This window comes from Lepus europaeus, chromosome 18, assembly GCF_033115175.1.
Source record: "Lepus europaeus isolate LE1 chromosome 18, mLepTim1.pri, whole genome shotgun sequence".
Classification (NCBI taxonomy): domain Eukaryota; kingdom Metazoa; phylum Chordata; class Mammalia; order Lagomorpha; family Leporidae; genus Lepus; species Lepus europaeus.
In genome coordinates, this window is record NC_084844.1 from 22,115,057 (window position 1) to 22,142,643 (window position 27,587).

The window sequence follows — 27,587 nt, forward strand, 5'->3', positions numbered from 1 at the left end:
GTGGCTCCCTGGACAATGCCCCACCCCTGTTTACTGTGAGCCAGCCAGGCAAGCACAGGAATGCTAATGGCTGGGAGTGGTGGTAGAACTGAACAGGGTGTGTACACATGTGTCAATGTGCATGCCTGGTCACGTGTGTGCTAGAGCATGTGTTCACAGAAAGAAGGCTTTGCACACCCATCTGTCTGTGGATGGAGAGGGAACAGTAAAGAGAACACAATTTGGGTTAAGAAGCAGGATTAGGGACCTGAGCATCAATCTTCCTGGGCTCCCTTTAGTGGACACTATTCCCGAGGGTGGAAAGGGGACACTGGCTGGAGTGGCTTGGAGCTCTCCAGGCAGCATTTTATGAACCAAATGGGAAGAGGGGAGTTTCTCTCCCAGCACATGCCACAGTTACCAGATTAAGCTGGTTGCCTTGGTAACCTCCTCTCTGGGCAGGATTTGGGATTGTCGGTTAGGAAGGGCGAAGAATTGGGGAGTGTGGAGGATGTGGGAGCTGGAAATAAAATGGGCTGACAGGCTTTTGGAAACTAGAATTTGGGGAACACAACCCCAGCACCCCTCCAACTAGTTGAGGATATCAGACAGGGACTGAGCTTAAGTCCAAGACCCTGAATCAAGGGAGAGCCAGCATCAGGTTATGGTCCTTCCAGGCCAGTGGTTTCCACCTTCACTACAGACTAGAGTCACACGAAGCTCTGCAGAAATACTGATGCCCAGGCCATACCCAAGGTCAATTAAGTCAGACCTCTGAGGCAGGGCCAAGGCTTATGGCATTTCTCAAGAGCTCCCCAGTTGATTCAAATAGCCAAGGTTGAAAATCACTGCCCAGACAACCCAACTCAAGTGGGTTAGATGCTGGGAGATGACTTCGGGATTCTAAGTCTTGGCTGTTCTATCACTAACAATGTAGTAGGCCCGTGTGCTGACCCCAAGGGGGAGGAAGGGCAGCAGGATACCTGCATTCTATCATGGAAGGGATAAAGGGGAAGGCAGGGTGGTATGAATAATTCTGAGATGCAAGCCTGAAGCGCTTGAGAGACCAGCACCATGGGCTTCCAGAGGTGACTGTCAGGGCCACCTAAGGCTGATCTGTCTCTGCCCCTCACACTATCCTCCTTTTGGCCTACAGGGAGGCAGGTGGTGGTGGGGGAACCTGGGGGGCTTTACTGAGCTTCAGTTCCTTCTTGCTGAGCTGGTTACCAGGGCAACAGCGACAGCAATGGGATCTAACCACAGACCTAGGGAAGCAAGGCGCAAGGGTGAGGGGGAAGCATCTTAACACTTTCATTCCTCCTGCCAGTAACCCACCCTCAACATTGGTTGGCATTCTCTGCATGACCCCAGGAGACTAGGTCTGTAACTCCATCACCCTGGGGGGGGGGGGGGGCGGGGAGAAAAGAAGCAAACTGACAAGACTTACAAGGTGAGGGTCAAGAAAGTTAGGGTGCTATGGCTGTAGCAGCACCACCAAAGGGTGTGGGAGCCCCATCTGTCATTTTATGATGTGTCATGATCTGTGATGATTTGATACCAAAATGAAAGCGAGCTCCCCGTAAGTTGAACTGCTCACCCATATCAAGGACAGTCTCTAAGGTAAGCTTCCATCCCACTCTACAAACAGCAGGGGACCGGGTGTTCTGGCACAGGGGTGTAAGCTACGGATTTGGAAGCTCTCATCCCATACTGGAATGCCTCGTTCGAGGCCCAGCTATTCTGCTTCTGCTATGACAGCCGTGAAATAGCACACGATGGTCCAAGGATCTGAGTCCCTTCCACTCACAAGAGAGACCCAGATGCAGTTCCTGGCTCCTAGTTTTGGCCAGGCTCAGCCTTAGCTGTGTGGCTAATTGGGGAGTGAACCAGCAGATGGAAGAGCTCTGCCTTTCAAATAAATAAATGGGACGGAAATGGGCAATTTAGGGGAGGATGTTCTGGTGTGATGGGTCCAGCCCACACTTGGGATGCCAGCATTCCAGATTGAGTGCCTGATTTGAGTCCCGAGTCCACACTTTCAACTCAGCTTTCTGCTTATGTGCCTGGGAAGCAGTAGATGGTGACCTGGATCCCCGTCACCTATGTCAGAGACCCAGAAAGAGTTCCCACTTCTCAGCTTTGGCCTGGTTCAGCTCAGCTACTATGGGCATTTGAGGAGTGATCCAGTGGATGGAAGATCTCTCATTCAAATTAAAGAAAAAAAGAAAAAGCCATACACTCAAAGCTGAGAATTGCCCTGAATGCACGAGGGACCCAAGTTACAGTATCAGCTAGAGTGCGTGGTTTTTATTCTTTGCTTTACCTATCATTTTGACTATGGTCCTTAACAACTCAGTGCCAGCATTTTATTTATTATTTAAAAAATATTTATTTATTTGAAAGTCAAGTTGAAGAGAAAGATCTTCCATCTGCTGGTTCACTCCCTAGATGGGTGCAATAGCCAAGGATGGGCCAGGCCAAAGCCAGGAGCTTCCTCTGGGTCTCCTACATGGGTAGCTGGGCCCAAAACACTTGGGCCATCTGCTGCTGCTTTTCTCAGGCCATTAGCAGGGAGCTGGATCAGAAATGGAACAGCCAGGACACATACCAGTGTCCATATGGGATGCCAGGGTCACAGGTGGCAGCTTTACCCACTATACCAGTGCTGGCCCCAGCATCTTTATTTTTGAAGAAACATAGTTACTTGTGCCTCCCTCTCATCTAGGAGCTGGTACAATTATATGGACATTTAGTAGCACATTACCTTGGGACACTTACTTGCCAAACACGAAAGAATAAGGATACCAAATGTGCCATCTCATTAGCTTTTCTGTCCCTGGCACTGCCAATCTAAAGCAGCACGTGATATCCTGGGGTCCACATGGCAGTGTGGTTAAGGCTGGCTTCCTCACCCCTGGGCTTCCACTTGACAAGTCTGAGGCAGCCTGAGCTGTGACTGTGACTCTATAGGGAGTCAGGGAGTCCTCCTCCCTTTCTTCCAAATCAAGACTCATGTCAGACACTGGCCAGGAAGCCAAGTTTATAGTCTAAATTTTATTATCTCCAAGTCACAATGCAGATCACAAATGTGCACCCTTTAAAACAGTAACAAAAAAACACCACCACACATGGAGAATTCCTTGCAACTAAACACAGTGGACCAACGGAGACAACTGTCACAGTGTAGTAAGGTCTGGGAATCTGGGCATGTTGCCCACAGCTTGAGGAGACATCTTCAGGTTTAAGGCAAAGGGAAGCCTACAAAAGGCACAATCACCAGCTACCCCTAGAAGAATCTCTTAATTATCTCCTTCCGGGGGGATTACAGCTTGCGTGCCTCCCCTTCTCTCTACCCCACACCTGTGACTCAGGAGTGGTTAGGCCAACTGCCGGAGGGAAGGAATTAGTGACACTACTAGGGAAGAGACACAGCCATCACCTTCTCCATCGGGTTCTGGAGGAGCACAGCGACAGTGGCCAAGTCACCCCTGGCAGACACAGGTGGAGCAGTAACAGGATTCTCTTCTGCAGGGGCAGCAGGGGAGTGGTTCAGTGCCATGGACAGAGAGGAATGGAGGGCGGAGCCCTAACCCACAAGGTGACTGGCTTCCTTAGGCCTTAAGCCCAGGTGTGGTATCTCCTGTTTCCAAGAACAGGAGTACAATTTGGGAAAAATCAGATAATAACATCTAAAACATCTGTAGAAGGAAAGACATGGAGAAGAGCAATGGCAAAGGACAGGCTAGGTTGCCTGCTGGATAGTATTTGCTTCTAGAGAGATGCATTGGTCCACAGCAACTGGAAAGAGGATGCAGTCGTTGGGATGGAAGAAAAGAGAAGCAGGGTCCTCTAATTCCACTTACCTCAAAGGCTGAGCCCTGAGCACTGTGTGAATATACACCCCTACGGTGAAAAGGCCCACCCTCCACCTGCTCTTGCTCACAAATGCATATGGCTTGCCATCTCTCCTTAACAGAAGACTGAACCCCACAGATTACAGCTACTAATAGAGGCTCAGACTCGTAAAAAATGAAGCCAAAAAGGGCTCCTACTCACCCATTCTGAGCTTTTCTTCTCAATGGGAAACTACACAGACAGCTTAGCTTCCATAGGGTTAGAAGCGTTAAGAGAATCCAAGTATACAAGCGAATAGCAAAGGCCAGCTCAGACTTGGGGAAAGGCTGGCTGATACATTCTCAATTATCTGGGATTCAGCAAAGAATCAAAAGGGAACATGGATGGGTCAGCAAACCAAAAGAATGAGCCTGTTTCATTTAAAGGTAGAGAGAGAGAGACAGAGACAGAGAGAGCAAGAAACAGAGAGAAGAAACTAACAGAATATGAACTAAAGAACAGTAAGCCAGGCTTTAAAAATGAGCATCTCAGAAAACAAAACAAAACAAAACAAAAGCGAACAGGAAGGAACTTCCCTGGGACCAGAAGACACTTGAATTTCCTAGGAGAAAGTGAAGCAAAACAAAGCTGTGGGCTTCTGGGTCTAGAATCAGAAGCCAGGGCTGCCTGGATCTCCGCTCCCCTGAGCACAGCCACCTCAAGTAGAGTGTAGGTGGGAGGAAGTCCATCGTTTCTCTCCCTCTCCAACAGAGCCTGTCCTCAGAGGAAGGCAGGGGTCTTCCTCCTTCAGCTGTCACTGGTAGGAGCCACCCTGCATCTTTGAAGCCCGCCTGGAGTAGCCAGCCAGTTGTATTTCTCTTCTCTCCTGAGTTCTCATCTCTGCTGTTATGACAAGGATTGGGAAAACGGAAGACCCACCAAATGTTAGTGGACCTTCTGGGAATTTATTACCATTTTCAAAAATATACATTTCTAAATAATGCTTTAAAGTGATGCCCTTAAACAAAACAGAAACCACCACCACCACCAAAAAACCCCAATGTCTTTCTCTTCTATGATCTTTAGAACTGGTTCTTTCTGCTGTTAAATTTAGATGTCCCTTTTCCTTGATCAAGTGTGGATGGCACATCAACATTTCTTCCTTGGAGCTTCCCAAATGAAACTGTCAAGTTAACAAAGGTTTCCACTTCAGCTCAGCATAATGCTTTTATAAAACAAACGTGGCCGGCGCCATGGCTCAACAGGCTAATCCTCTGCCTAGTGGCGCCAGCACACCAGGTTCTAGTCCCGGCTGGGGCGCCGGATTCTGTCCCGGTTGCCCCTCTTCCAGGCCAGCTCTCTGCTATGGCCTGGGAAGGCAGTGGAGGATGGCCTAAGTCCTTGGGCCCTGCACCCCATGGGAGACCAGGATAAGCACCTGGCTCCTGGCTTCAGATCAGCGCGATGCGCTGGCCGCAGCGGCCATTGGAGTGTGAACCAACGGCAAAGGAAGACCTTTCTCTCTGTCTCTCTCTCTCACAGTCCACTCTGCCTGTCAAAAAACAAAACAAAACAAAACACAAACGTGTATTTCAGGACTGCTCTAGGGCTCCTCTGTGATCCAATGTTAGAACTTCAAGAATTAAGAGCTGGTTTTTTGGTTAAGCACGTAAGCATGAGCACTGGTTTTAAGGAGTTGTATACTTACTTTTATATGATGTTAGTTTGAAAATATTCAGAAACTCATATTAACTGGAGCCCCTGCTTACAACCTGAAATAATAAAGTGGGAATTTATTACCAGGCCATATAAAAAAAAGACCATATTTTGTAGAAACATACCCAGAAAAGGAGGGAAAAGGAAAACATGCCAGTGTCGCATGTGCCTTAAGTATAGGAAGGAGTCTCCTACCTCAGGTGGAGGGGGCTTGATGGTGACTGGCTGGGGAGTCCTCCGTGGTGGGGAGGGCTTCGGCTGCACCTGTTGCTGGGCTGGGTTATAGTAGGTCACTCCTCCATATACCTGTGATGGGGCCTAGGACCCCACAAGACAAAAGAAAAAGGAATTAATTCATTCAACCTATGCTGAACAGGAAACATTCAGCTACAAAAACAAGAGTATTTACAATTTTTTATATCTACGCTGTCCTGCAAAATAAAGTATCATTACTATGCTCTGGTTTCTGTTTGTTCAAAGAACCACCCAGCTTTCTCTTAACTCTTATCATCAGTTGACAAATGAAAAAGGTTGAGCTCAATGGTGACACTCCAGATATCAGATGGTATCAACATGTCAGGAATTCAGCAGGACAAAAGGTGGGGCTGGTAATGAGTAGGAAAGAGCTTCTGTCTGCAGCTGAATGAACAGCAGAGTGCCTATGATGCACCAAAAACACTTGCCGAAACACCATTAAAAACCCAAAGAAAAGAACTGGTGCAGTAGGTTAATCCTCCGCCTGCGGCGCCGGTATTCCATATGGGCACCTGTTCTAGTCCTGGCTGCTCCTCTTCCAATCCAGCTCTCTGCTGTGGCCTGGGAAAACAGTGGAAGATGGCCTGGGTCCCTGAGCCTCCTGCACCCGCATAGGAGACCGGGAAGAAGCACCTGGCTCCTGGCTTCGGATCGGCGCAGCTCCAACCGTTGTGGCCACTGGTGAGTGAACCAACGGATGGAAGACCTTTCTCTCTGTCTCTCCCTCTCACTGTCTGTAACTCTACGTCTCAAATAGATAAGTAAAATCTTTATTAAAAAAAAAAAAAAAAAAAAAAGAACAAAAAATTAACAGATGATGGGCATAACTTGAACTGCATTTCCAACTCCTGACCACCAAGAGGCATCCCAGCTCCACACACAAATCAGTGGCCCTGAAATATTCTCAGATTCCTTTGACATTCTCCCATTCCACATTTGTATCTGATTTTAAGGACATGTACCTAGAAATATATGCTAATTAGTCATCTCACCTGTGTGTTAGAATACAGATGAGGAGGTGGTGGTGGGGGCAGTGCCCCCGGAGCGTAAGGGTAACTGGGATTACCAAAGTTCATGACTCCTGGGGCAGAAAAGTAAGTGGGAGCAAGCAACTGCTGAGGTGGTGGCTGTCCAGGAGACATAGACACTGGTGGGGGATAGAGGCCTGGATTGGGCAGAGGCGCTGGCGTCTGGTGGGGATGTAAACCTGGACAAGGGACAGAAAACAAAAACTGAAAAAGATATTGTTATTTTCATGGCATGGCCCGGTTGGACTTCCAGCACAAACAGGCTCAGAGATGAAAGTCTTCCGGATGGACCTAAGAGGAGTTTGCTGCCCAAGCAGCCAGGGTGGCAAGACCCAAAGGCAAGCAGCACAGAACTCTGGGAGATGGGGTCTATGGAGCCCCAACACACATCCTCACATAGGGAAGAATACAGGCAGAGGGAAGGCTTACCTGGATGGGGGAGATGCATTTCTGGCTGCACAATCATGCCCTGTGGAGGCAGTGGGGCAGGGCTGTCACCGTGGGTATAGATTGGTCCCTGGAACTGCACTGTAAAATACCACATTGGCAGTCTCATAAATCCTCACTCTACACATGGAAAGGTTTTCTTGTCCTCCAAACCCTTTAAAAGATGTTCTGAATTTCTATGTACAGAATACAGTAAATAGGCAATTTTTGATAACAACTTTGAGAGGTCAAGGTCAAAAGGAAAAATCAGGAGGCAGGTTAGTTCATTTCACCCTACCTAAAAGGTTAACCGAACAGTAAGAAAAACTCACGTGGGTCATAGTAATGTCCCTCCATGATACTGATATGCACAGGAGGGGCGGGAGGCTCTGGAACAGGTCTTTGCCGCTGAGATGAATACCGTTTGGCTCGACCACCCTGAACACCCTGAGACAAAGAGAGAGGCCTGAGCAAGACACCTTCCAGAGGGCCGACTCTCTTCAAGTCCTACTCTCTGTTAGGTGCTGCCAAATACCTGGTACACGGCAAATGTTTATTAAGTATTTGCAAAATCAGTAGAAAACATCAAGTTCTGAACCTACAGCCTATGTTTCTGAGACACAAATGAAAAGAAACAAGGGTGATTAAGGGGAAAACTAACTTTGAGACCTCATCTTTTGTGTAAACAGTACATGCTGTAACCATCAGCCCCTCCATCTAACCCTTTTGCCATTTTGTACCATTTCTTCCATCCGGTTAAACTGAGGCGGAGGTCCTGCTCCCATGTGTATGTGGTTGGGCATACCTGCAATACAAAAAGTCACTGGTGAGGAACAGACGTACGTGAGTAGGACTCAAAGATGTCATCAAGAAAATGACAGGCGGCAGTCAACGTGTATAATGGCTTTGTTCTTTTGCTTTAAATTGTGTTTTCTCTGAGACTGGTGTTGTGGGGTAGTGGGTTAAGCTGCTTCGTGCAATGCCAGCTCCCATATGGTCACTAGTTTGAGTTCTGGCTGCTCCACTTATGATCCAAATCCCTGCTAATATGCCTGGAAAAACAGCAAAAGTTGGCCCATGTGCTTGGGCCCCTGCAACCCATGTGGAAGACCAGGATGGAATTCCAGGCTCCTGGCTTCGGCCTGGCCCAACCCTGGCTGTTGTGGCCATTTGGGGAGTGAGCCAGTGGATGGAAGCCCCAACTTTGCCTTTCAAATAAAATAAATCTTAAAAAAAAAAATTCACGGCCGGCGCCGCGGCTCAATAGGCTAATCCTCCGCCTTGCGGCGCCGGCACATCGGGTTCTAGTCCCGGTCGGGGCACCGATCCTGTCCCGGTTGCTCCTCTTCCAGGCCAGCTCTCTGCTGTGGCCAGGGAGTGCAGTGGAGGATGGCCCAAGTGCTTGGGCCCTGTACCCCATGGGAGACCAGGAGAAGCACCTGGCTCCTGCCATCGGATCAGCGCAGTGCGCCGGCAGCAGCGCGCCTACCACGGCGGCCATTGGAGGGTGAACCAACGGCAAAGGAAGACCTTTCTCTCTATCTCTCTCACTGTCCACTCTGCCTGTCAAAAATAAAAAATTAAAATTAAAATTAAAAAAAAAAAAATTCACACACAAAAAAACACCCCAAAGTAACATTCTGTTACCATTTTGAAAATTTGATCCCCATTTCTCACCATCATAATGCAGCAATAAAGTTCTTGAACATAAGAAAAATTACATAAGTGAAATGAACTTCAGTTCAAGTTTTTCCTATCAAATATATTTTGGAGAGAATCTCTAGGAGGTTATAATTAGCACATTACATTATTAAGCATACTGAACAATCTTGGCCCAAAAGTTTGGATTTTCTATGAATCTAAATCTCAGTTAGAGGTTTAGGCTGAAAGTGCAGGAAGAGATTTCCTCCTGGCTGAAATCTCAGGACAAAAAGGAATGTGCCTGCAGGCTGGCACTGTGGCGCAACAGGTTAATACACCGTCTGCAGTGCCGGCATCCCATTTGGGCGCCAGTGTGATTCCCAGCTGCTCCACTTCCAATCCAGCTCCCTGCTAAATGCACCTGGGAAAGCAGTGGAAGACGGCCCAAGTCCCTGGTTGTTGTGGACATTTGGAGAGCGAACCAGCAAATGGAAGATTTCTCTTTCTCTGTAACTTTTTTGAATGAAAAGGAAAAAACAAAACAATAAAAAAATAAGGAATGTTCCAGAGACTGTCTTGCAATGACAGTAAGTTATCGGTAGGTAGGTATGTTCCTTTATCCAGAAACCATTTCCAGGTCCAGTGTAGGCTGCATTACTTTTTGGTGTTCAAAAATCACCTATGGGGTGGATCTTTAACATAGCAGTTAAGATACTGGTTAACTGCCGATGTCCCATACTGGAGCGCCCAGGTTTGCTACCTGATCCAGCTCCTCACTCCAGTTTCCTACCATGCAGACCCTGGAAGACAGCAGTGATAGCTAAGTAACTGCATTCCCCGGCTCTCAGTTTTGTCCTGACCCAGTCCCAGCCACTGTTGGCATTTGGGGAATGAATCAGTAGAAGACAGCTCACTCTACCTTTCAAGTAAGTTTAAAAAAAAAAAAAAAAAAAAAAAATCATCCTACATCAGGGATGTCCAGGGGCCGGCATTGCAACACACCAGGGTTAAAGCTCCAGCATCCCATATGGGTGACAGTTCAAGTCCCAGCTGCTCTACTGGGAAAGCAGCAGAGGAAGGCCCAAGTGCTTGGGCCCTTGCACGCGTGTGGGAGACTGGGAACAAACTCCTGGCTCCTGGCTTCAAATTGGCTCAGCTCCAGCCATTTGGGGGAGTGAACCAGTGGATGGAAGACCTCTCTCTCTGTGTCTCTACCTCTGTCAACTCTTTCAAATAAATAAATCTTTAAGGAGCCAGAGCTGTGGTGTAGCAGGTAAAGCCACCACCTGCAGTGCCAGCATTCCATATGGGTGCCAGTTCAAGTCCCGGCTGTTTCACTTCCAATTCAGCTCTCTGATATGACCTGGGAAAGCAGCAGATGGCGGCCCAAGTCCTTAGGCCCCTGCATCCACGTGGGAAACCTGGAAAAAGCTGCTGGCTTTGGATCAGCCCAGCTCTGGCCACTGCAGCCATCTGGGGAGTGAACCAGCAGATGGAAGACCTTTCTCTCTGCCTCTGCCTCTCTGTGGCTCTGCCTTTCAAATAAATGGATAAATCTTTAATCAATCAATAAATAAAATCTAAAAAAAAGGATGTCAATATAAGTTTGAGCTAGATTTATTTTTTTTAAGATTTATCTATTTACTTGAAAGTCAGAGTTACACAGAAAGAGAAGAGGCAGAAAGAGAGAGGTCTTCCATGCACTGGTTCATTCCCCAGTTGGCCGCAACAGCCAGAGCTACACCGATCCAAAGCCAGGAGCCAGGAGTTTCTTCTGGGTCTCCCACACTCGTGCAGGGGCCCAAGGACTTGGGCCATCTTCCACTGCTTTCCCAGGCCATAGCAGAGAGCTGGAGCAGCTGGTACTTTAACCAGTGCCCATATGGGATGCTGGCACTGCAGGCGGCAGCTTCACCCTCTACGCTACAGTACCAACCTCTGACCTAGAGTTCAGAAACTACCACCACCACCAAAATCCTTGAGTCTATCTGGTTAGGGGAAGAAAAGGCCAGATGGGCAAAAGAGGTGAGAGGTAGGCCCTAGTTCCTAGAATTACACTGTCCAATATGATACTCACTAACCACATGCACCAAAGTTTCCATTAGTTAAAATCAAAAGTTCAATTCCTTCCTTTGGCCACATTCTTTTTTTTTTTTTTTTTTTTGACAGGCAGAGTGGACAGTGAGAGAGAGACAGAGAGAAAGGTCTTCCTTTTGCCGTTGGTTCACCCTCCAATGGCCGCCGCGGTAGCGCGCTGCGGCCGGCGCACCGCGCTGCTCCGATGGCAGGAGCCAGGTGCTTATCCTGGTCTCCCCTGGGGTGCAGAGCCCAAACACTTGGGCCATCCTCCACTGCACTCCCTGGCCACAGCAGAGAGCTGGCCTGGAAGAGGGGCAACCGGGACAGGATCGGTGCCCCGACCGGGACTAGAACCCGGTGTGCCGGCGCCGCAAGGCGGAGGATTAGCCTGTTGAGCCACGGCGCCGGCCTGGCCACATTCTTAAAAAATAATTTTTATTTGAGAGGACAGACAGAAAAAGAGATCCCCTATCTTCTGATTCACAACTCATATGCCTGCAAAAGCCAGGGCTGGACTGCCCTGAAGCCAGGAGCCTGGAACTCCATCTGTGTCTGCCATGTGAGCCTCTCTGCCTACAGTCAGCTCTCTCTATCTGCAGGTTCTGCATCTATGGATTCAGTCAACCACAAACAAGAAATATTTGGGAGGGTGAGCACTGGGGCACGGCAAGCTAGGCTGTCATTTAGGATGTCCACAACCCTATACCAGAGTGCTGGTTCAAGTCTGGGTTACTGCACTTCCAATCCAGCTTCCTGGGAGGCTGTGAATGATGGTTCAAGTGCTTGGGTCCTACAACCTGAATAAGGTTTCAGGTTCCTGGCCATGAGTGTTGTGGACATTTGGGAAAGAACCAGCAGATGAAAGATAGCACTCCTTTCTCTCTATTAATATTTTATTAGATATTGTAAGTAATCTAGAGGTGATTAAAGCATAAGGTAGAATTTGCAGTTTATATGCAAAGACTACAGTATTTTAGATAAAGGACTTGAGTATCGGCAGATTTTAGGATCCACAAGGTCTTGGGGCCAATCCACAGGAGACCGAGGGATAACTATACTCAAAAGCACCACTGCTGCGAAAGTCCTATTGGGCAGTTTGTCTCTAGAGATTATGAAAACTGGAGAGGCTTTTCTTTCAAAGAGCTTAGAGAAGATCCTGATTCAAAGTCAACGGGTAAATTTCTGCCTTCAAATGTTTAACTATTAGCTCAAGTAAGAACACTGTCTTCTTCCATTTTTTCTAGAGTAGAAAAAGATTCTATATGCTGGAGCTAAAAAATGATCAGTTAACTGTAGGCAAAGCAGTGGCACAGCTATGGGTAACTAAAGAAACTACTGTGAGGACTGGGTAAACGTGCTTATAAATCCATCTTTTTTTCCCCTCAGATAATGAAAAGGTAGTTATTTGTCAGACACTACCCAAGAGACAGAAGTCCCATACTCCTCAACCCAATGATGCAAAGGGAAAAAAGCTGGCCACCAACCCTAAGACACCTACCCCGAAGCTCCCGTGGTTGCAGGAATGAAGGCTGCCCTGGATTCCAATTCTGTTCTGCTATATTTAGTTGTGCTACATCTTGTTCAAGTCCACTGGTAGAATCCACAGGAGCCTCCCAGTTCCCAGTCTTAGCAGGTGGAGGAGGGGTAGTTTCTGGAACTGCAGGAGCTGGGGTCAGCCCTTCAGGGGGAGGGGGCACCTCCTCTGCAACTTTGACTGCATCTCCAACTTTGGTTCGGGTTCTTCTTGCCCGGGAATAGGATTTCTTCTCGATGGGTCTGTCAGGGGCTGGTGGTGTCGTGTCAGGAGCTGCAGCTGGTGTCTCGGAGGCTGCCTCCTCCTTCTCAGGGCCACCAAGCACTGGAGAATCTGCTTCAGGAGATGGATCCCTCACAGGAGTCTGCTCCAGGCGCCGTGACCGGTAATTAGTCTCATGCGTAGCAGTCTCACCAGCCCGGCCTCCATGCTGCCCGCCGGCCTCTATAGGCCTAAAACCAGCACGACCTTCCTTGAAGCCCCCAGATCGAGAGTAATTCCTGGGCGCAGACATGCGGCCAGTACCTGCAGCATTCCTGTTAATAAATGTCCTTGGTGGTAGGGTGCCCCCAGGTCCTTGGTGGCGATGGGATTTGTTTGGCCGCTCACCAATCCAGTTTGGATCTCTTTGTGGAGGGCTTCCAAATCTAATAAAAATGGAATAGAGAAACTGCTACAAAAAAATAACAAAAGGGATCACTAGAGGGAGAAACTGCCAATCAGGAAGCCTTCCCATATCCCTCACTCACTCATTTACTGGCTAGAAAGGCATTCAGAAAAGCAGGGAAATTCTTCCTAAAAATACAATGTAGGCTTTAAAATCTCCCCACCTGGGCTTCCGGATTCTTCGGGGTTTAATGTCATCAGGATTGTGAGCTGAGCGGATATCATAGCCATAAAGAGCAATGAGCTCCTGTCGGGACTTCGGGGCCTGCTCATCCTCCCGAAACTTGTCATGCTCCCAACGACCCTCATCCTTCCATAGCTTTCGCTGACGCCCCTTGGGTCTGGACAAAACCAAGGAAAATTGACTTAGGTTTGCAGTGTCTGTCAGGTAGAGATGTTCATAAAACAAATGGCAGGAAGACAGTAGGAACTTCATGTAGTCTGTTCACGTTCCAGAGAGATTAGACAAAACAAGCCTCCCCAAAACAAGAGTAAATCACAACACCTGAGGGCCTGCTGGGCTCAAATACAATAGGAATAGAAATAAGACAACTTCACTTCACAGTAGCTTTGAGACATTGTTCTCCCAAGACAGACAAGTACTAAGCAAATACTTCCTAACTCAGAAGACTTGTGCCTCAGATTAAGGCAGGCGGAAGTGTGGTGATCAAGAAAACCTAGGGGCCAGCGCTGCGACATAGCGGGTAAAGCTGCCACCTGCAGCGCTGGCATCCCATATGGGTGCCGGTTTGAGTCCTGGCTGCTCCACTTACAATCCAGCTCTCTGCTACAACCTGGAAAAGCAGAAGATAGCTCAAGTCCTTGAGCCCCTGCACTTGCGTGGGAGACCCAGAGGAAGCTCCTAGCTCCTGGCTTCAGATCGAAGCAGTCCAGCCATTGCGGCCATCTGGGGAATGAACCATTGGATGGAAGCCCCTGCCTCTCAAATAAATAAATCTTAAAGAAAAAGAAAAAAAAAAAACCTGGGTTATGGAAACAGACTGCTCTGTTGTGACTCTCAGCTCCTCCATCAAGAGCTACCAAATTGAATATTCTAAGCTTCACTTTCCTCATTTGTACAATAAAGATAAGCATAATACTTAGCTTAAAATGTGTTCGTGAAGAGTAAATGAGATAGTACAAAGTACTCAGCAAAGTGTATGGCATATAGTAGGCATTAAAATACATGCTACATAGCAGCAGCAGCAAGTGGCTATTACCTGACTTCTTCTTCCTGGGTTTGGCCTCGAAGGTCATGCTCAAAGAAGAGCCCTTTCCGGGGTATGTATGCTGGATTCTTTCGATCTTCATCATCATCCAAATGTTTAGGGCCCTTTTTACCCATTTTATTTTCCACAGGCTCTGTGCTCTCCTGGAGGACAGATAAAGGGATCCTTACTCCTCCAAGGCAGAGAGCCCCTATTCCAGCCCCAAGATGGAGGACCATGCTGTGTACTGACCTGTCCATCCCCACTTTGCCTTTCTCCAGTCACAGTGCCTTTGGGGTCATGCTTATCTTCCCCCTTCTCTTCTTTTGCTGAAGAATTGGCAGCATCATTAGCTTCTGATTTCAGCTCCACTTTGGAGTTTTCCTCTTCACTGTATTCCTCTTCACCCTGCAAAAAAGTTTCCCTGTCAGCTATGGAAATAAGATCTAAATGGTGCATTTTTATTTTCCATTCTTCATTTGCTGACAAATTTTTATTACAAGAATTAAAAAAGCAAGGCTGGCACAGTGAGTTAAGCTACTACCTGCGACACCAGCATCACGTATTGGCATCGAATCCCAGATGCTCCATTCTGATTCAGCTCTATGCTAATGTGCCTGGGAAAGCAGCAGAAGATAGCCCAGGTACTCAGGCCCCTGCCTTCAGCCAGGACCAGTCTGACAGTTACAGCCATTTGGAGAGTTTCTTTCTCCATTTGTCACTCTTTCATATAAATAAATCAATCTTAAAAAAAAATTAAAGCAAATATACCAGGGCAGACATCTGGCCTAGAGGTTAAGACGCTGACTGGGAAGCCCACATCCCCGGTTCAATCCCTGCCTCCTACTCTTGACTCCAGCTTCCTGCCAAGGCAGACCCTGGGAGGCAGCACTATTGACAAACGGTTGAGTGCTTGAGTGCTTGCCACCCACATGGGAGACTTGGACCAAGTTTTTGGCTCCCAGCTTCATCCCCAATCCAGCCCCAGCTGTTGTGGGTATTTGGGAGCTCTCTCCCTCTGCCAAATAAGATCTTTTCAAAAAGAAGACAATATACTAATAATTCTTACCTGAATTTCTAGAGAATAAGTGCACTATTAATAATAGCACATTCAGGGGTGGGCAGAGTGGTTAAGATACTGCTTGGTGGGGCTGGCACTGTGGCGTAGCAGGTTAAGCCTTCATCTACAGTATCAGCGTCCTATATGGGCACCGGTTCGAGTCCCAGTTGCTCCACTTCTGATCCAGCTCCCTGTTGATGGCCTGGGAAAGCAGCGGAAGATGGCCCAAGTGCTTGGACCCCAGCACCCATGTGGGAGACCTAGAGGAAACTCCTGGCTTCGGATCGGCCCAGCTCCAGCCACTGCAGCCATTTGGGGAGTAAATCAGTGGTTGGAAGACCTCTGTCTCTCCTTCTCTCTCTCTGCATTTCAAACAAATTATAAATATTGGGGCCAGCATTATGGAATAGCAGGCAAAGCTGCAGCTTGTGGCGTTGGGATCGCATATGGTCACAGGTGCAAGTCCCATCTGCTCCACTTCCGATCCAGCTCCCTGCTGGTGTGCCTAGGAAAGCAGTGGAAAATGGCCTAAGTGCTTGGGCCCTGCACCCACATGGAGACCTAGAAGAAGCTCCTGGCTCCTAACTGGTCCAGTTCTGTCCACTGCAGCCATTTGGGAAATGAACCAGCGGATGGAAGATCTCCCTTTCTCTGTCTCTCTCCCTTCTTTCTATAACCCGGTTGTTCAAATAAATAAATAAATAAATGAGATTAATAAATACTAAAAAATAAATAATTAAAAAAATTTTTAAAAACATATTGCTTGAGCTACCTACATCTCAAACTGGAGGGCATGGCTTCAAGTCCTAGTTCCACTCTTGATTCTGGCTTTCTGCTATTGCATACACTGGGCAGTCTGAGTTGGGCCTCTGCCACTCATGCGAGACACCTGGACTGAGTTCTGTGCTCGTGTCTTCAGCCTGGCTCAGCATTAGCAATTACAGGCTTTTAGGAAGTTAATCAGCACATGAAGTTCTCTCTCTTTCCCTATATGTCAGTGTGTCACTCTACCTTTCAAATACATACATTTTTAAAAAGATTTATTTATTTACTTATTTGAAAGTCAGAGTTACAGAGAGAGGAGAGGCAGAGAAAAGAGAGAGAGAGAGAGAGAGAGGTCTTCTATCTGCTGGTTCACTCCTCAATTGGCCGCAATGGCCAGAGCTGTGCCGATCCGAAGCCAGGAGCCAGGAGCTTCTTCCTGGTCTCCCATGTGGGTGCAGGGGCCCAAGGACTTGGGCCATCATCTACTGCTTTCCCAGGCCATAGCAGAGAGCTGGATTGGAAGAGGAGCAGATGGGTCTCGAACCGGCACCCATATGGGATGCCGGCGCTTCAGGCCAGGGCATTAACCCACTGCACCACAGCGCCGGCCCCAAACATAAATTTTTTAAAAAATTTATTTGAGGTACTGGTGCTGGGGCTCACTTGGTCATATGGGTGCCGGGTTCTAGTCTCAGATGCTCCTCTTCCAGTCTAGCTCTCTGCTGTGGCCCAGGAAGGCAGTGGAGGATGGCCCAAGTGCTTGGGTGACCAGGAGGAAGCACCTGGCTCCAGATTGGCGCAGCGCCGGCCATAGCAGCCATTTGGGGAGTGAACCAACAGAAGGAAGACCTTTCTGTCTCTCTCTCTCTCACTGTCTATAATTCTACCTGTCAAAAAAAAAAAAATTTGAGAGGCAGAGTTACAGAGAGGCAGAGCCACAGGCAGAGAGAAAGAGGGATAGGGAGAGGGAGAAAGAGAGGTCTTCCATCCACTGGCTTACTGTCCAAATGGCTGCAATTTGCTGGAACTGGGTTGATATGAAACCTGAAACTAGGAGCCAGGAGCTTCTTCCTCAAATAAATCTTAAAAAAAAAAAAAAAAAAAAAAATATATATATATATATATATATATATATAATGGGGCTGGCACTGTGGCGTAGCAGGTAAAGCTGCTGCCTGCAGTGTTGGCATCCCATATGGGTGCCAGTTCGAGCCCCAACTGCTCCACTTCCAATCCAGCTCTCTGCCATGGCTTTGGAAAGCAGAAGATGGCCCAAGTCCTTGGGCCCCTGTAACCATGTGGAAGACCCGGAAGAGGCTCCTGGCTACTGATTGGCACAACTCCAGCCATCGTGGCCAATTGGGGAGTGAACCAGTGGATGGAAAATCTCTATGTCTCTCTCTGTGTAACTCTTTCAAATAAATAAATAAATCTAAAAAAAAAAAAAAAAAATTCCTAGAAAGATGACAGAGAATTGGAAAGGACTGTCTGGCCAACCCCAAAGTATGAGAATCAAGTCTTTACATACAATTATTTTAAAGTAATCAAGCACCCTTGATTCTTCCCAGTTCCCTCAAAGTTTTCTCTTGAGATGAGGAAGGGTGGGTGGTAATCATTCATTTTTCTTGGTTTTATGTTCTCCTCAGGTTTTGAACCAGAAATTTCAAGAACTTGTTTAATCTGTGTATGTAATTTTAATCTATTAAACACCCCCAACATATACTCAGTTTAAATTCAAATATCAGTATCTTAAAATAGTATCAGCATGAATAATGAGGTAACTGTTTTATGCTCCACCCTTTCTAGTGTGTCAAATAAGGCAACTCTTTATTCCAAATAAGAAACTAATTCTAGGGACTGGTGCTGTGGCACAGAAGGTTAAGCCTGCAGCACCAACATCCCATATGGGCACTGGTTCAAGTCCCAGCTGTTCCACTTCTGACTCTTCCCTGCTAATGTGCCTGGGGAAGCAGCGGAAGTTGGCTCAAATCCTTGGGCCCCTGTACCCACATGGAAGACCCAGAAGAAGCTCCTGGCTTTGGCCTGATACAGCCCCAGTCGTTGCAGCTATTTGGAGAGTGAACCAGTGGATGGAAGATCTTTCTCCCTCCCTCTCCTTCTATTTCTGTCTTTCAAATGAATGATTTTTTTTAATGAAATTAATTCTGTTTCTAGGGCAGCACAGGAAGGCACTAATAACACAATGCTGAGGACACGGAGTCAAAGTCTGGTCTAATTGAAGCCAAGGCACAACTCCAGGGCTGCAATGCTTTGGAGAGCATCTTCCCAGAGGAGTCAAAATGCCCTACACCACCCACCACACCAGAGGACTCTTCCCAGCTCTTTCAAGTCTCCCCTATAGCGATCCACTTCCTTTGAATAACCACTGTGCTGAGGTTTTGGCTGATTCTTCCACTCTCCATGTATTTCAGATTAAGGGACAGGGTCTGTGTCTGCCATTCTCAATGTCTCTTCCAATTTAAGTCCTCCAATGCCTGTGTCCACCCTGCAGCTGAGCTGAAGACTTCAGTGCTGAGGCCACAGTCTTCAGCTCCACTTCAATCATCCATTTACTAAGCCACAGTCCAAAGCACTCAGGCCTGAACTTTAAAGGTAAACCTGCTCAACACTACAATCTTAAGTTTCTCAGTACAAAAAAAAAGTTAGATTCTGACCTAACCCCACATACAAAAATTAGGTCAAAATCAGTCAAAAATCTAAATGTGGTATAGCAGATTAAGCTGCTGTTCGAGATGCCAGCGTTCCATATGGGAATGCCAGTTTGAGTCCTGGCTACTGCATTCCTGATCAGGCTTCCTGCTAATGTACCAGGGAAAGCAGCAGAAGATGGCCCAAGTACTTCTTGGTCCCTGCCATCCAAGTATTTGAGGAGTGAACCAGTGGATGGAAGATCAATCTGTCTTTGTGCCACTCTGCCTTTACATATACATATATATACACATGTATATTTAATCTTTAAAAAAAAAAATCAGGCAATCACAAGTGCAGTCAGAGAGGAGAAACTGGAACCCTTATGCATTGCTGCTGAGAATGTAAAATGGAGCCACTATGGAAAACAGTCTGGAAGTTCCTCAAAAGATTAAACAGGGTTACCATATGACTCTGCAACTTCATTGCTAGGTACATACTCAAGAGAAGTGAAAATGTATCTACACACAAATATTTGTACACTAATGTTTATACTGCACTAGTCACAATAACCAAAGAAGGAAACAACCCAAGTGTTCATTGACAGGTAATAAAGAAAATGTGGTATATTCATGTGCTGGAATATTACCCAGACCTAAAATGAAGGAAATTCTGCTATCTACAATAACACTGATGAATTTAGAGGGCATTTTTTAAGTGAAACAAGCCAGACACTGAAAAGAAAGAACAGAAAGGTGGCTCCCAGGGGCTGGCGCTGTAGCCTAACAGGTAAGGCCACACCACTGCTGCTTGAGTTCTGGCTGCTCCAATTCTGCTCCAGCTCTCTGCTATGGCCTGGGAAAGCAGTGGATGATGGCACAAGTCCTTGGGGCCCTGCACCCATGTAGGAGACCTACAAGAAGCTCCTGGCTCTAGGCTTCGGACTGGCTCAGCTCTGGCCGTTGTGGCCATTTGGTGGGTGAACCAGGGGATGGAAGACCCCTCTCTCTCTGCCTTTCAAATAAATAAATAAATCTTAAAAAAAAAAAAAAAAAAAAAAAAAGAAAGGCAGTTGCCAATGGCCAGAGGTTAGGGAACATAGGAGAGATTTCAGTCAAAGGATACAAAATTTCAGTTGCCAGAATAGTAAATTCTAGAGACCTAATATACATCATGGGAACTACAGTTAATAAAATATTATTACAAACCTGAAATTTGCTAAGAGAGATCTCACCACTTAATAAAATGATAGCCAGGTGAATTGCGGATATGTTCATTAACAGGACTGTGGCACTCACTACAATGTACACATACATAAAAGCATCACACTGTATACCTAAAATATATACTTTTTAAAAATATTTTTATATCACAGGTAGAGTTATAGACAGAGAGAGAGACAGAGAAAAAGGTCTTCCTTCCGTTGGTTCACTCCCCAAATGGCCGCTACAGCCAGCGCTGCGATCCGAAGCCAGGAGCCAGGTGCTTCCTCCTGGTCTCCCATGCTGGTTCAGGGGCCCAAGCACTCGGGCCATCCTGCACTGCCTTCCTGGGCCACAGCAGAGAACTGGACTGGAAGAGGGGCAGCCAGGACTAGAACCCAGTGCCCATATTGGATGCCGGCGCCACAGGCAGAGGATTAACCAAGTGAACCACAGCACCGGCCCTAATATATACAATTTCATCAATTGTACTTCAGTAAAGCTGGAGGGGCAAAGCTAAAAAACAACCCAAATGTTTATTAGTGGATGAATACACAAAAAGTGATATATATCCATACAATGGATTATTATTCAACCATAGAAAGGAATGAAATATCTATGTATGCTTACAATTTTCAAGAAAACTTTAATAAAACATTGTACTAAATCGAAGCAGTCAGTTACAAAAGTCTACATACTATAATTCCATTCATATAAAAAGCAAAAAAAGCTACAGAAAGATTTGTAGATGCTCAGGGCTAGAGGGAAATTTAACAGAGTGGATGGGTTGATAGGTAAAGGGTACAGGGATTCTTCTAGAGCTGTTGAAAATGTTCTGAAAACTGTGGTAATGGTTGGACGTATCTATGAACAGACTAAAAACTACTGAATTTCATACTTTAAATGGATAAATTAAACGCTATATATGAGAAATGTTAATTTCAATGAAGTTTTATTTTAAGTTTCTAAAATTTATTCGAAAGGCGGAGTTACAGAGGCAAAGGCAGACAAAGAGGTCTTCTATCCGCTGGTTCACTCCCCAAATGGCTGCAATGGCCAAAGCTGGGTGATCCAAGGCCAGGAGCATGGAGCTTCTTCCATTCTTCCAGGTCTCCTAAGCAGTACAGGGGCCCAAAGACTTGGACCATTCCCTACTGCTTTCCCAGGTCACATCAGAGAGCTGGATTGGAAGTGGAGCAGCCAGGACTCAAACTGGCACTCATATGGGATGCTGGCACTGCATGGGGTGGTTTTACCCACTACACCACAAAGCCAGCCCCAAAGCAGTTTCTTAAAAAGTCTTTTAGGGGCTGGCATTGTGGCACAATGGGTTAAGCTGCCACCAGTGACACTGACATTCCATGTCAGAGTGCTGATTTGAGTACTATACTACCTGGTTTCTAATCTAGCTCCCTGCTAATGCACTTGGGAAAGTAGCAGAGGATGCCTGAGTCCCTGCCACCTTCATGCAAGACCCAGATGGAATTCCAGGCCCCCGACTTCAGCCCAGACCAGCCCTGGTAGTTGTGGCCATTTGAGGACTAAACCAGCTGATACAAGATCTCTTTCTTTCTCTACAATTCTGCCTTTCACATAAATAACAAAAAAATAAATCTTTAAAAAAATGAAATTTGCCTACTTATATAATTTCATTATAACACTTTTATAGTTTTTCACTTGCCTAGAATAAAATCCAAATAGTTTTTTTTTCTTTCTTATTTTAGAAATAGAGGGGCAGTGGGCTGGCGCCGCTGCTCACTAGGCTAATCCTCCGCCTTGCGGCACCAGCACACAGGGTTCTAGTCCTGGTCGGGGTGCCGGATTCTGTCCTGGTTGCCCCTCTTCCAGGCCAGCTCTCTGCTATGGCCCGGGAAGGCAGTGGAGGATGGTCCAGGTCCTTGGCCTCTGCACCCCATGGGAGACCAGGATAAGCACCTGGCTCCTGCCTTCGGATCAGCGCGGTGCGCCGGCCACAGCCCGCCAGCCGCGGCAGCCATTGGAGGGTGAACCAACGGCAAAGGAAGACCTTTCTCTATGTTTCTCTTTCTCACTGTCCACTCTGCCTGTCAAAAAAATAAAATAAGTAATTAAAAAAAAAAAGAAAGAAATAGTGGGGCAGGGCGAAGACAGAACGCTCCTAACTGCTGGTTTACTCCCCAAACACCTGTAACAGTCCCTGCTCCAACTAAATTTTTTTAAATTATTATTATTTTTTTTAATTTAATTTTTGACAGGCAGAGTGGATAGTGAGAGAGAGAGAGACAGAGAGAAAGGTCTTCCTTTGCCATTGGTTCACCCTCCAATGGCCGCTGTGGCCGGTGCACCGTGCTAATCCGATGGCAGGAGCCAGGGGCTTCTCCTGGTCTCCCATGTGGGTGCAGGGCCCAAGCACTTGGGCCATCCTCCACTGCACTCCCGGGCCATAGCAGAGAGCTGGCCTAGAAGAGGGGCAACCGGGACAGAATCCGGCACCCCGACCGGGACTAGAACCCAGTGTGACGGCGCCGCAAGGTGGAGGATTAGCCTAGTGAGCCGCGGCGCCGGCCTTAATTAATTATTTTTAATTAATTTATTTGAAAGTGACAGAGGACCGGCGCCGTGGCTCAACAGGCTAATCCTCTGTCTAGAGGCGCCGTCACACCGGGTACTAGTCCCAGTCGAGGCACCGGTTCTGTCCCGGCTGCCCCTCTTCCAGGCCAGCTCTCTGCTGTGGCCAGGGAGTGCAGTGGAGGATGGCTCAAGTGCTTGGGCCCTGCACCCCATGGGAGACCAGGATAGGTACCTGGCTCCTGTCATCGCCGGCCGCAGCGCGCCAGCCGCGGCGGCCATTGGAGGGTGAACCAACGGCAAAGGAAGACCTTTCTCTCTGTCTCTCTCTCTCTCACTGTCCACTCTGCCTGTCAAAAAAATAAATAAAAAAAAAATTTAATTAAAAATAATTTTATGCAACCCATAGTTTCAAGACTTTCTTTCCACACTGTTTCCTCTACTTAGAAAACTCTATGTAGGGGGCTGGCTCTGTGGCACAGTAGGTTAATCCTCTGCCTGAAGTCCCAGCATCCCATATGGATGCCGGTTCTAGTCCTGGCTGCTCTGCTTCCAATCCATCTCTGTTCTATGGCCTGGAAAAGCAGTGGAAGATGGCCCAAGCACTTGGGCCCCTGCACCTGCACAGGAGACTTGGAAGAAGCTCCTGGCTTTGGATTGGCCCAACTCTGGCTGTTGCAGCCATTTGGGGAGTGAACCAGCAGATAAAGACCTTTCACACTGTCTCTCCCTCTGTATAACTCCACCTCTCAAATAAATATATATATATTTTTTAAAAAGAAAACTCTTGGTGGTTAACCCATATTCATCTTTCAGGTCTCCATTTATAAACATCCCATTCTCCAAGTGTTGTGGCAAATCAGGTTAAGCTGCTGTTTGTGATGCTGAAATCCCATACCCCCATACTGGAGCACTGGTTTGAGTTCCAGCTATTCCACTTCCAATCCAGTTTCCTGCAAATGTACCTAAGAAAGTAGCAGATGATGGCCCAATTACTTGGACCCCAGGCATCTATGTGGGAGGCCAGGATGGAGTAGCCTGGCTCAGAGCTCGCTATTGAGGCCATTTGGACAATGAACCAGAGGATGGAAATAGACACCTGTCTCTGCCTTTCAATTAAAAAATTAACAACAGGGGTGGTGCTGTGGTATAGCAGGTAACGCTGCCGCCTTCAGTGCCAGCATCCAATACAGGCACTGGTTCAAGACCCGGCTGTTCCACTTCTGATCCAGCTCTCTGCTATGGCCTGGGAAATCAGTAGAAATTGGTTCAATTCCTTGGGCCCCTGCACCCGTGTAGGAGACCCAAAAGAAGCTCCTGGCTTCGGATTTGCACAGCTCTAGCTGATGCAGCTATTTCAGGAGGGAACCAGTGGATGGAAGACAATTCACTCTCTCTCACTCTGCCTCTGCCTATCTGTAACTCTGCCTTTCAAATAAATAAAAAACTAAAACAAGGGGCTGGCACTGTGGTGCAGCGGGTTAAAGCCCTGGTTTGAGGCGCAGGCATCCCATATGGGTGCAGGTTCTAGTTCCGGCTGCTCCTCTTCCGATCCAGCTCTCTGCTGTGGCCTAGGATAGCAGTGGAGGATGGCCCAAGTGCTTGGGCCCCTGAGCCCATGTGGGAGACCCAGAAAAAGCTCCTGGCTCCTGGCTTCGGATCGGCGCAGCTCTGGCAGTTGCGGCTATCTGGGTAGTAAACCAGTGGATGGAAGACCTCTCTGTCTCTACCTCTCTCTTTCCAATAAATAAAATAAATCTTAAATAAAATAAACAAAACAGCAAAAACACCCACCAAAAACAAATACCCTAAACCTCTTAGCTTCCCTTGCCACGGGCTTCCAAAGCACCCTAAGTTTCCAATATTATGGCACTTATCAAACATTACTGTAATTACTTGCTTAACTTTCCTCTTCCCTCCTATAACCCAGCATGTAAACTCCACAGAGGAAGCAGCACTGGTTTTTTACCCAGTGCCTATTATAGTCCTGACACTGAGCAGGTACTAAAGAGAAAGAACAAGTAAGCCCCTTCACAGTATGACCCCTGCCCACCAATCTGCCTTAATCCTAACAACGATCCAGCCACACCAAAGTACTCCCCAGCCCCCAGATGCTACATCTTATCTCCTGTCTCTGGTCTTTCTTGCCTGTGTTCCTTCTGCTCAGAACATGTTTTGCCTAGCTAACTCTTTTTTTTTTTTTTTTTTTGGACAGGCAGAGTAGACAGTGAGAGAGAGAGAGAAAGAGAAAGGTCTTCCTTTGCCGTTGGTTCACCCTCCAATGGCCGCCGCGGCCTGTGCGCTGCGGCTGGCACACCACGCTGATCCGATGGCAGGAGCCAGGTGCTTGTCCTGGTCTCCCATGCGGGTGCAGGGCCCAAGCACTTGGGCCATCCTCCACTGCCTTCCCGGACCATAGCAGAGAGCTGGCCTGGAAGAGGGGCAACCGGGACAGAATCCGGCACCCTGACTGGGACTAAAACCCAGTGTGCCGGCACCGCTAGGCGGAGGATTAGCCTGTTGAGCCACGGCGCCGCCCTGCCTAGCTAACTCTAACATATTCTTTCCAAACTGCCTAATTTAGATTCAGTGCCCAGCCATGACACCCAACTTAATGAAATTCCAGCAGTTGTCACCACACTGTACAACTGCCCAAATGTTTTTTTCTGATTTCAGGTTAAAGTGTTCACTGTTGTAGCTCCAAGGACTCAACAGAGTCTAAGATATAATAGTTCTATAAAACTTATAAACCTTTGACACAAAATCAAATTCCCTTTGTATTCTCTTCAGATGATCCAGGACTCCACTCGTCATCAAAGGAAACAACCAACCATTCTGATGGCAACTTTAGTAGTTTACCCAACCAAAACAAGCTCACAAAGTCTTCCTTCAGGAAGCTTTCTCCTACAGATACACAGTCCCAACTAGAACATGAGGGCCGCTGTTGTCACAAACCATTCAGAACCCTACCCTTCAAAGTCTTCACTCACACTAGGGAAAAAAAAAAACAAACAAAGAAACCAGCCTGCTGGCTTCTCAACTTCAGCAGTAGAAAATGAAGCGTTCGATATTTCACGAGGGACTTGAAGAATGTCCTCATTCTCTTAAACCCTTCTTTAGATAGGAGGGGAAGACACCTGCTAAGTGCCAACACCCGTGGCTTCAAGAGGCTTGCCCAAGTTTCCCTCGCTCCAACTGAACAGGACATTCTGTAACAGCTTTTCAGAAGCATAAAATAAACGAAAAATGCACAAAAGGAGAAATCCATAGGTCATGTTAGTTTTGCACCACACATACGTACATTTTAAAAACAGATTTTTCTGACCAAACCATAGGAAAAAGAACCTATCACACTCACTTCTGAGTCTTCTGCACTTTCGTAATCTGAGAGAACAGCTGAAAGAAAACAGAAATGTGTGAAAAGAAAACAAAGCAATAGAAATCATAATCACATTTCCTCACTGCTTGGTGTGGGTCAAGCTAAAGTTAAATCTGACATCAACCTATGAGGGGGATACAAGGTAGTCCCCATTTACGGATGGGAAACAGGTTGTGGGTGCCTTGTCCAAGAGTGAGCGTGCGCACGCGCGCACACACACACACTGCTAAACCGATGCTCCCACGCCCACTGTTACACAAGGTCGCCCCGTGGCGCCCTCCCTCAAATCCCGACCAGAATGAGAGAAGTCCACTGCTGGAAACAGATGACACGAGCTGGCGTGCCACACACTCGTCAGGATGAGGTCAAAGAGTCTACTCACCATCGCCCTCGATGCCGTCTTCACTCTCCTGAAGGAAAACAGAAGACATGGGTTAGCGCAGAGATTTCCAGAGGTGGGCAGCCCGATCAAGAAATGTAGGTGGACTCAACACAAAATGGTCGAATCGGAAGACGGGGAAAGGAAAATCTTTCAGCAAACAGCCTCGGAGGGAGGTCCGGTGTCTTCACCTCCAGCCCCAGTTTCTGAATAAACATCCGCTTTGCATCCGCAGCGGCTCTGCCCTCCTCTGAGGAAGCCCCAGCCCCAGCCTCGCCTCCCGCCTCCGGAGGGGATGCAAACCCGCCCTGGGCTAACTCTCGGCTCCTCCAGCAGCACACGCCCCGGCAGCCGCCGCCGACCGCAGCCGCCCCGCAGCGCCCGCCCGCGCGCACTCACACACTCCGACTCCTCGGCGCTCTGGGCCCCCACGCTCTCCACCCGCCGCAGATGCAGGGCCCCGGCCCGGCCGCCGCGCTGGGAGGGCAGAGAGCCGCTGCCGCCGCCTCCAGCGCTGCCGCTGCAGCTGCCGCCGCCCCGCGCCGGGGAACCGCCGCTGTCGGAGCCCGAAGCGCCAGATTCTTCGTCCTCCGTGTCCTGCGAAGCGCGCTGCCGCCGCCGGTCCGCCATCTTACACAGAACCGCCACCGCCGGCCACCTCCTTACGCACCACGCCCGTCGCAGAGGCTACTGGGAGGCTCGAGAGCTGTTCCCGGCATGCTCTACGGGTCGCGCTCGGTCGCCCCGCTCTTCCAGGGGCGGGGCGGGGGCGGGGCCTGCGGCCTGCGGCACGTTTGCCGGCGAGCAGGATTACGTCGGTCGGTGCCGGGAGGGGGCGTGGCGCGGCTCCTGACTTCCCTTGGGCAGGCCCAGGGCTCGGAGAGCCGGACTCCGGCAGCGTCCCGGGGTTGCCCGGCCATCTTGGGCTTTCCGGGTGGAGGGCGTCCACCTGCCGCAGCTCCACTGCAGCTTTGGGGCTGGTTCTTAGTTTTCTTTCTTCATTTCCCGTTTCTAGCTGCGTTTGAGGCAAATCATTTTACTGCCTTCGTTTGCTTGGGAAAGCCAGCAATCGAGGTGCACCTCTAAAGCGGTAGTGCCGCGTCAGATTGGCCACACCAGCGCAGGTTAAGGGAAAGGGCGAAGGAGAAACTGGTTATCTGCAGTGGAGCCACAGGGCTGTGTTGCAGCATTCTCCCCGTCTTCTTCCCTCACGTATTTTCCCACCCAAGACATGGCCTCT

The 27,587-nt window shown here is 48.0% G+C and overlaps 1 protein-coding gene across 2 annotated transcripts; it reads right to left on the reverse strand.

The window, feature by feature from the left end:
- Positions 1-3,012: 3,012 nt before the first annotated feature.
- Positions 3,013-27,023, reverse strand: CASC3 (CASC3 exon junction complex subunit). Of its 2 annotated transcripts, none has more exons than XM_062216560.1 (14): positions 26,747-27,023; positions 26,351-26,378; positions 25,948-25,985; positions 14,619-14,774; positions 14,379-14,530; positions 13,323-13,499; positions 12,457-13,139; positions 7,979-8,043; positions 7,571-7,685; positions 7,242-7,340; positions 6,777-6,991; positions 5,725-5,847; positions 5,522-5,585; positions 3,013-4,716 (listed from the first exon to the last, which is right to left on the reverse strand). In XM_062216560.1, exons 1-13 carry the CDS (start codon positions 26,975-26,977, stop codon positions 5,562-5,564), a joined length of 2,106 nt encoding a protein of 701 aa, XP_062072544.1. In that variant the 5' UTR covers positions 26,978-27,023; the 3' UTR covers positions 3,013-4,716; positions 5,522-5,561. The 2 variants fall into 2 exon arrangements, with proteins under 2 accessions (XP_062072544.1, XP_062072545.1); XM_062216561.1 differs by having other exon boundaries at positions 3,013-4,721.
- Between the last annotated feature and the right edge of the window lie 564 nt (positions 27,024-27,587).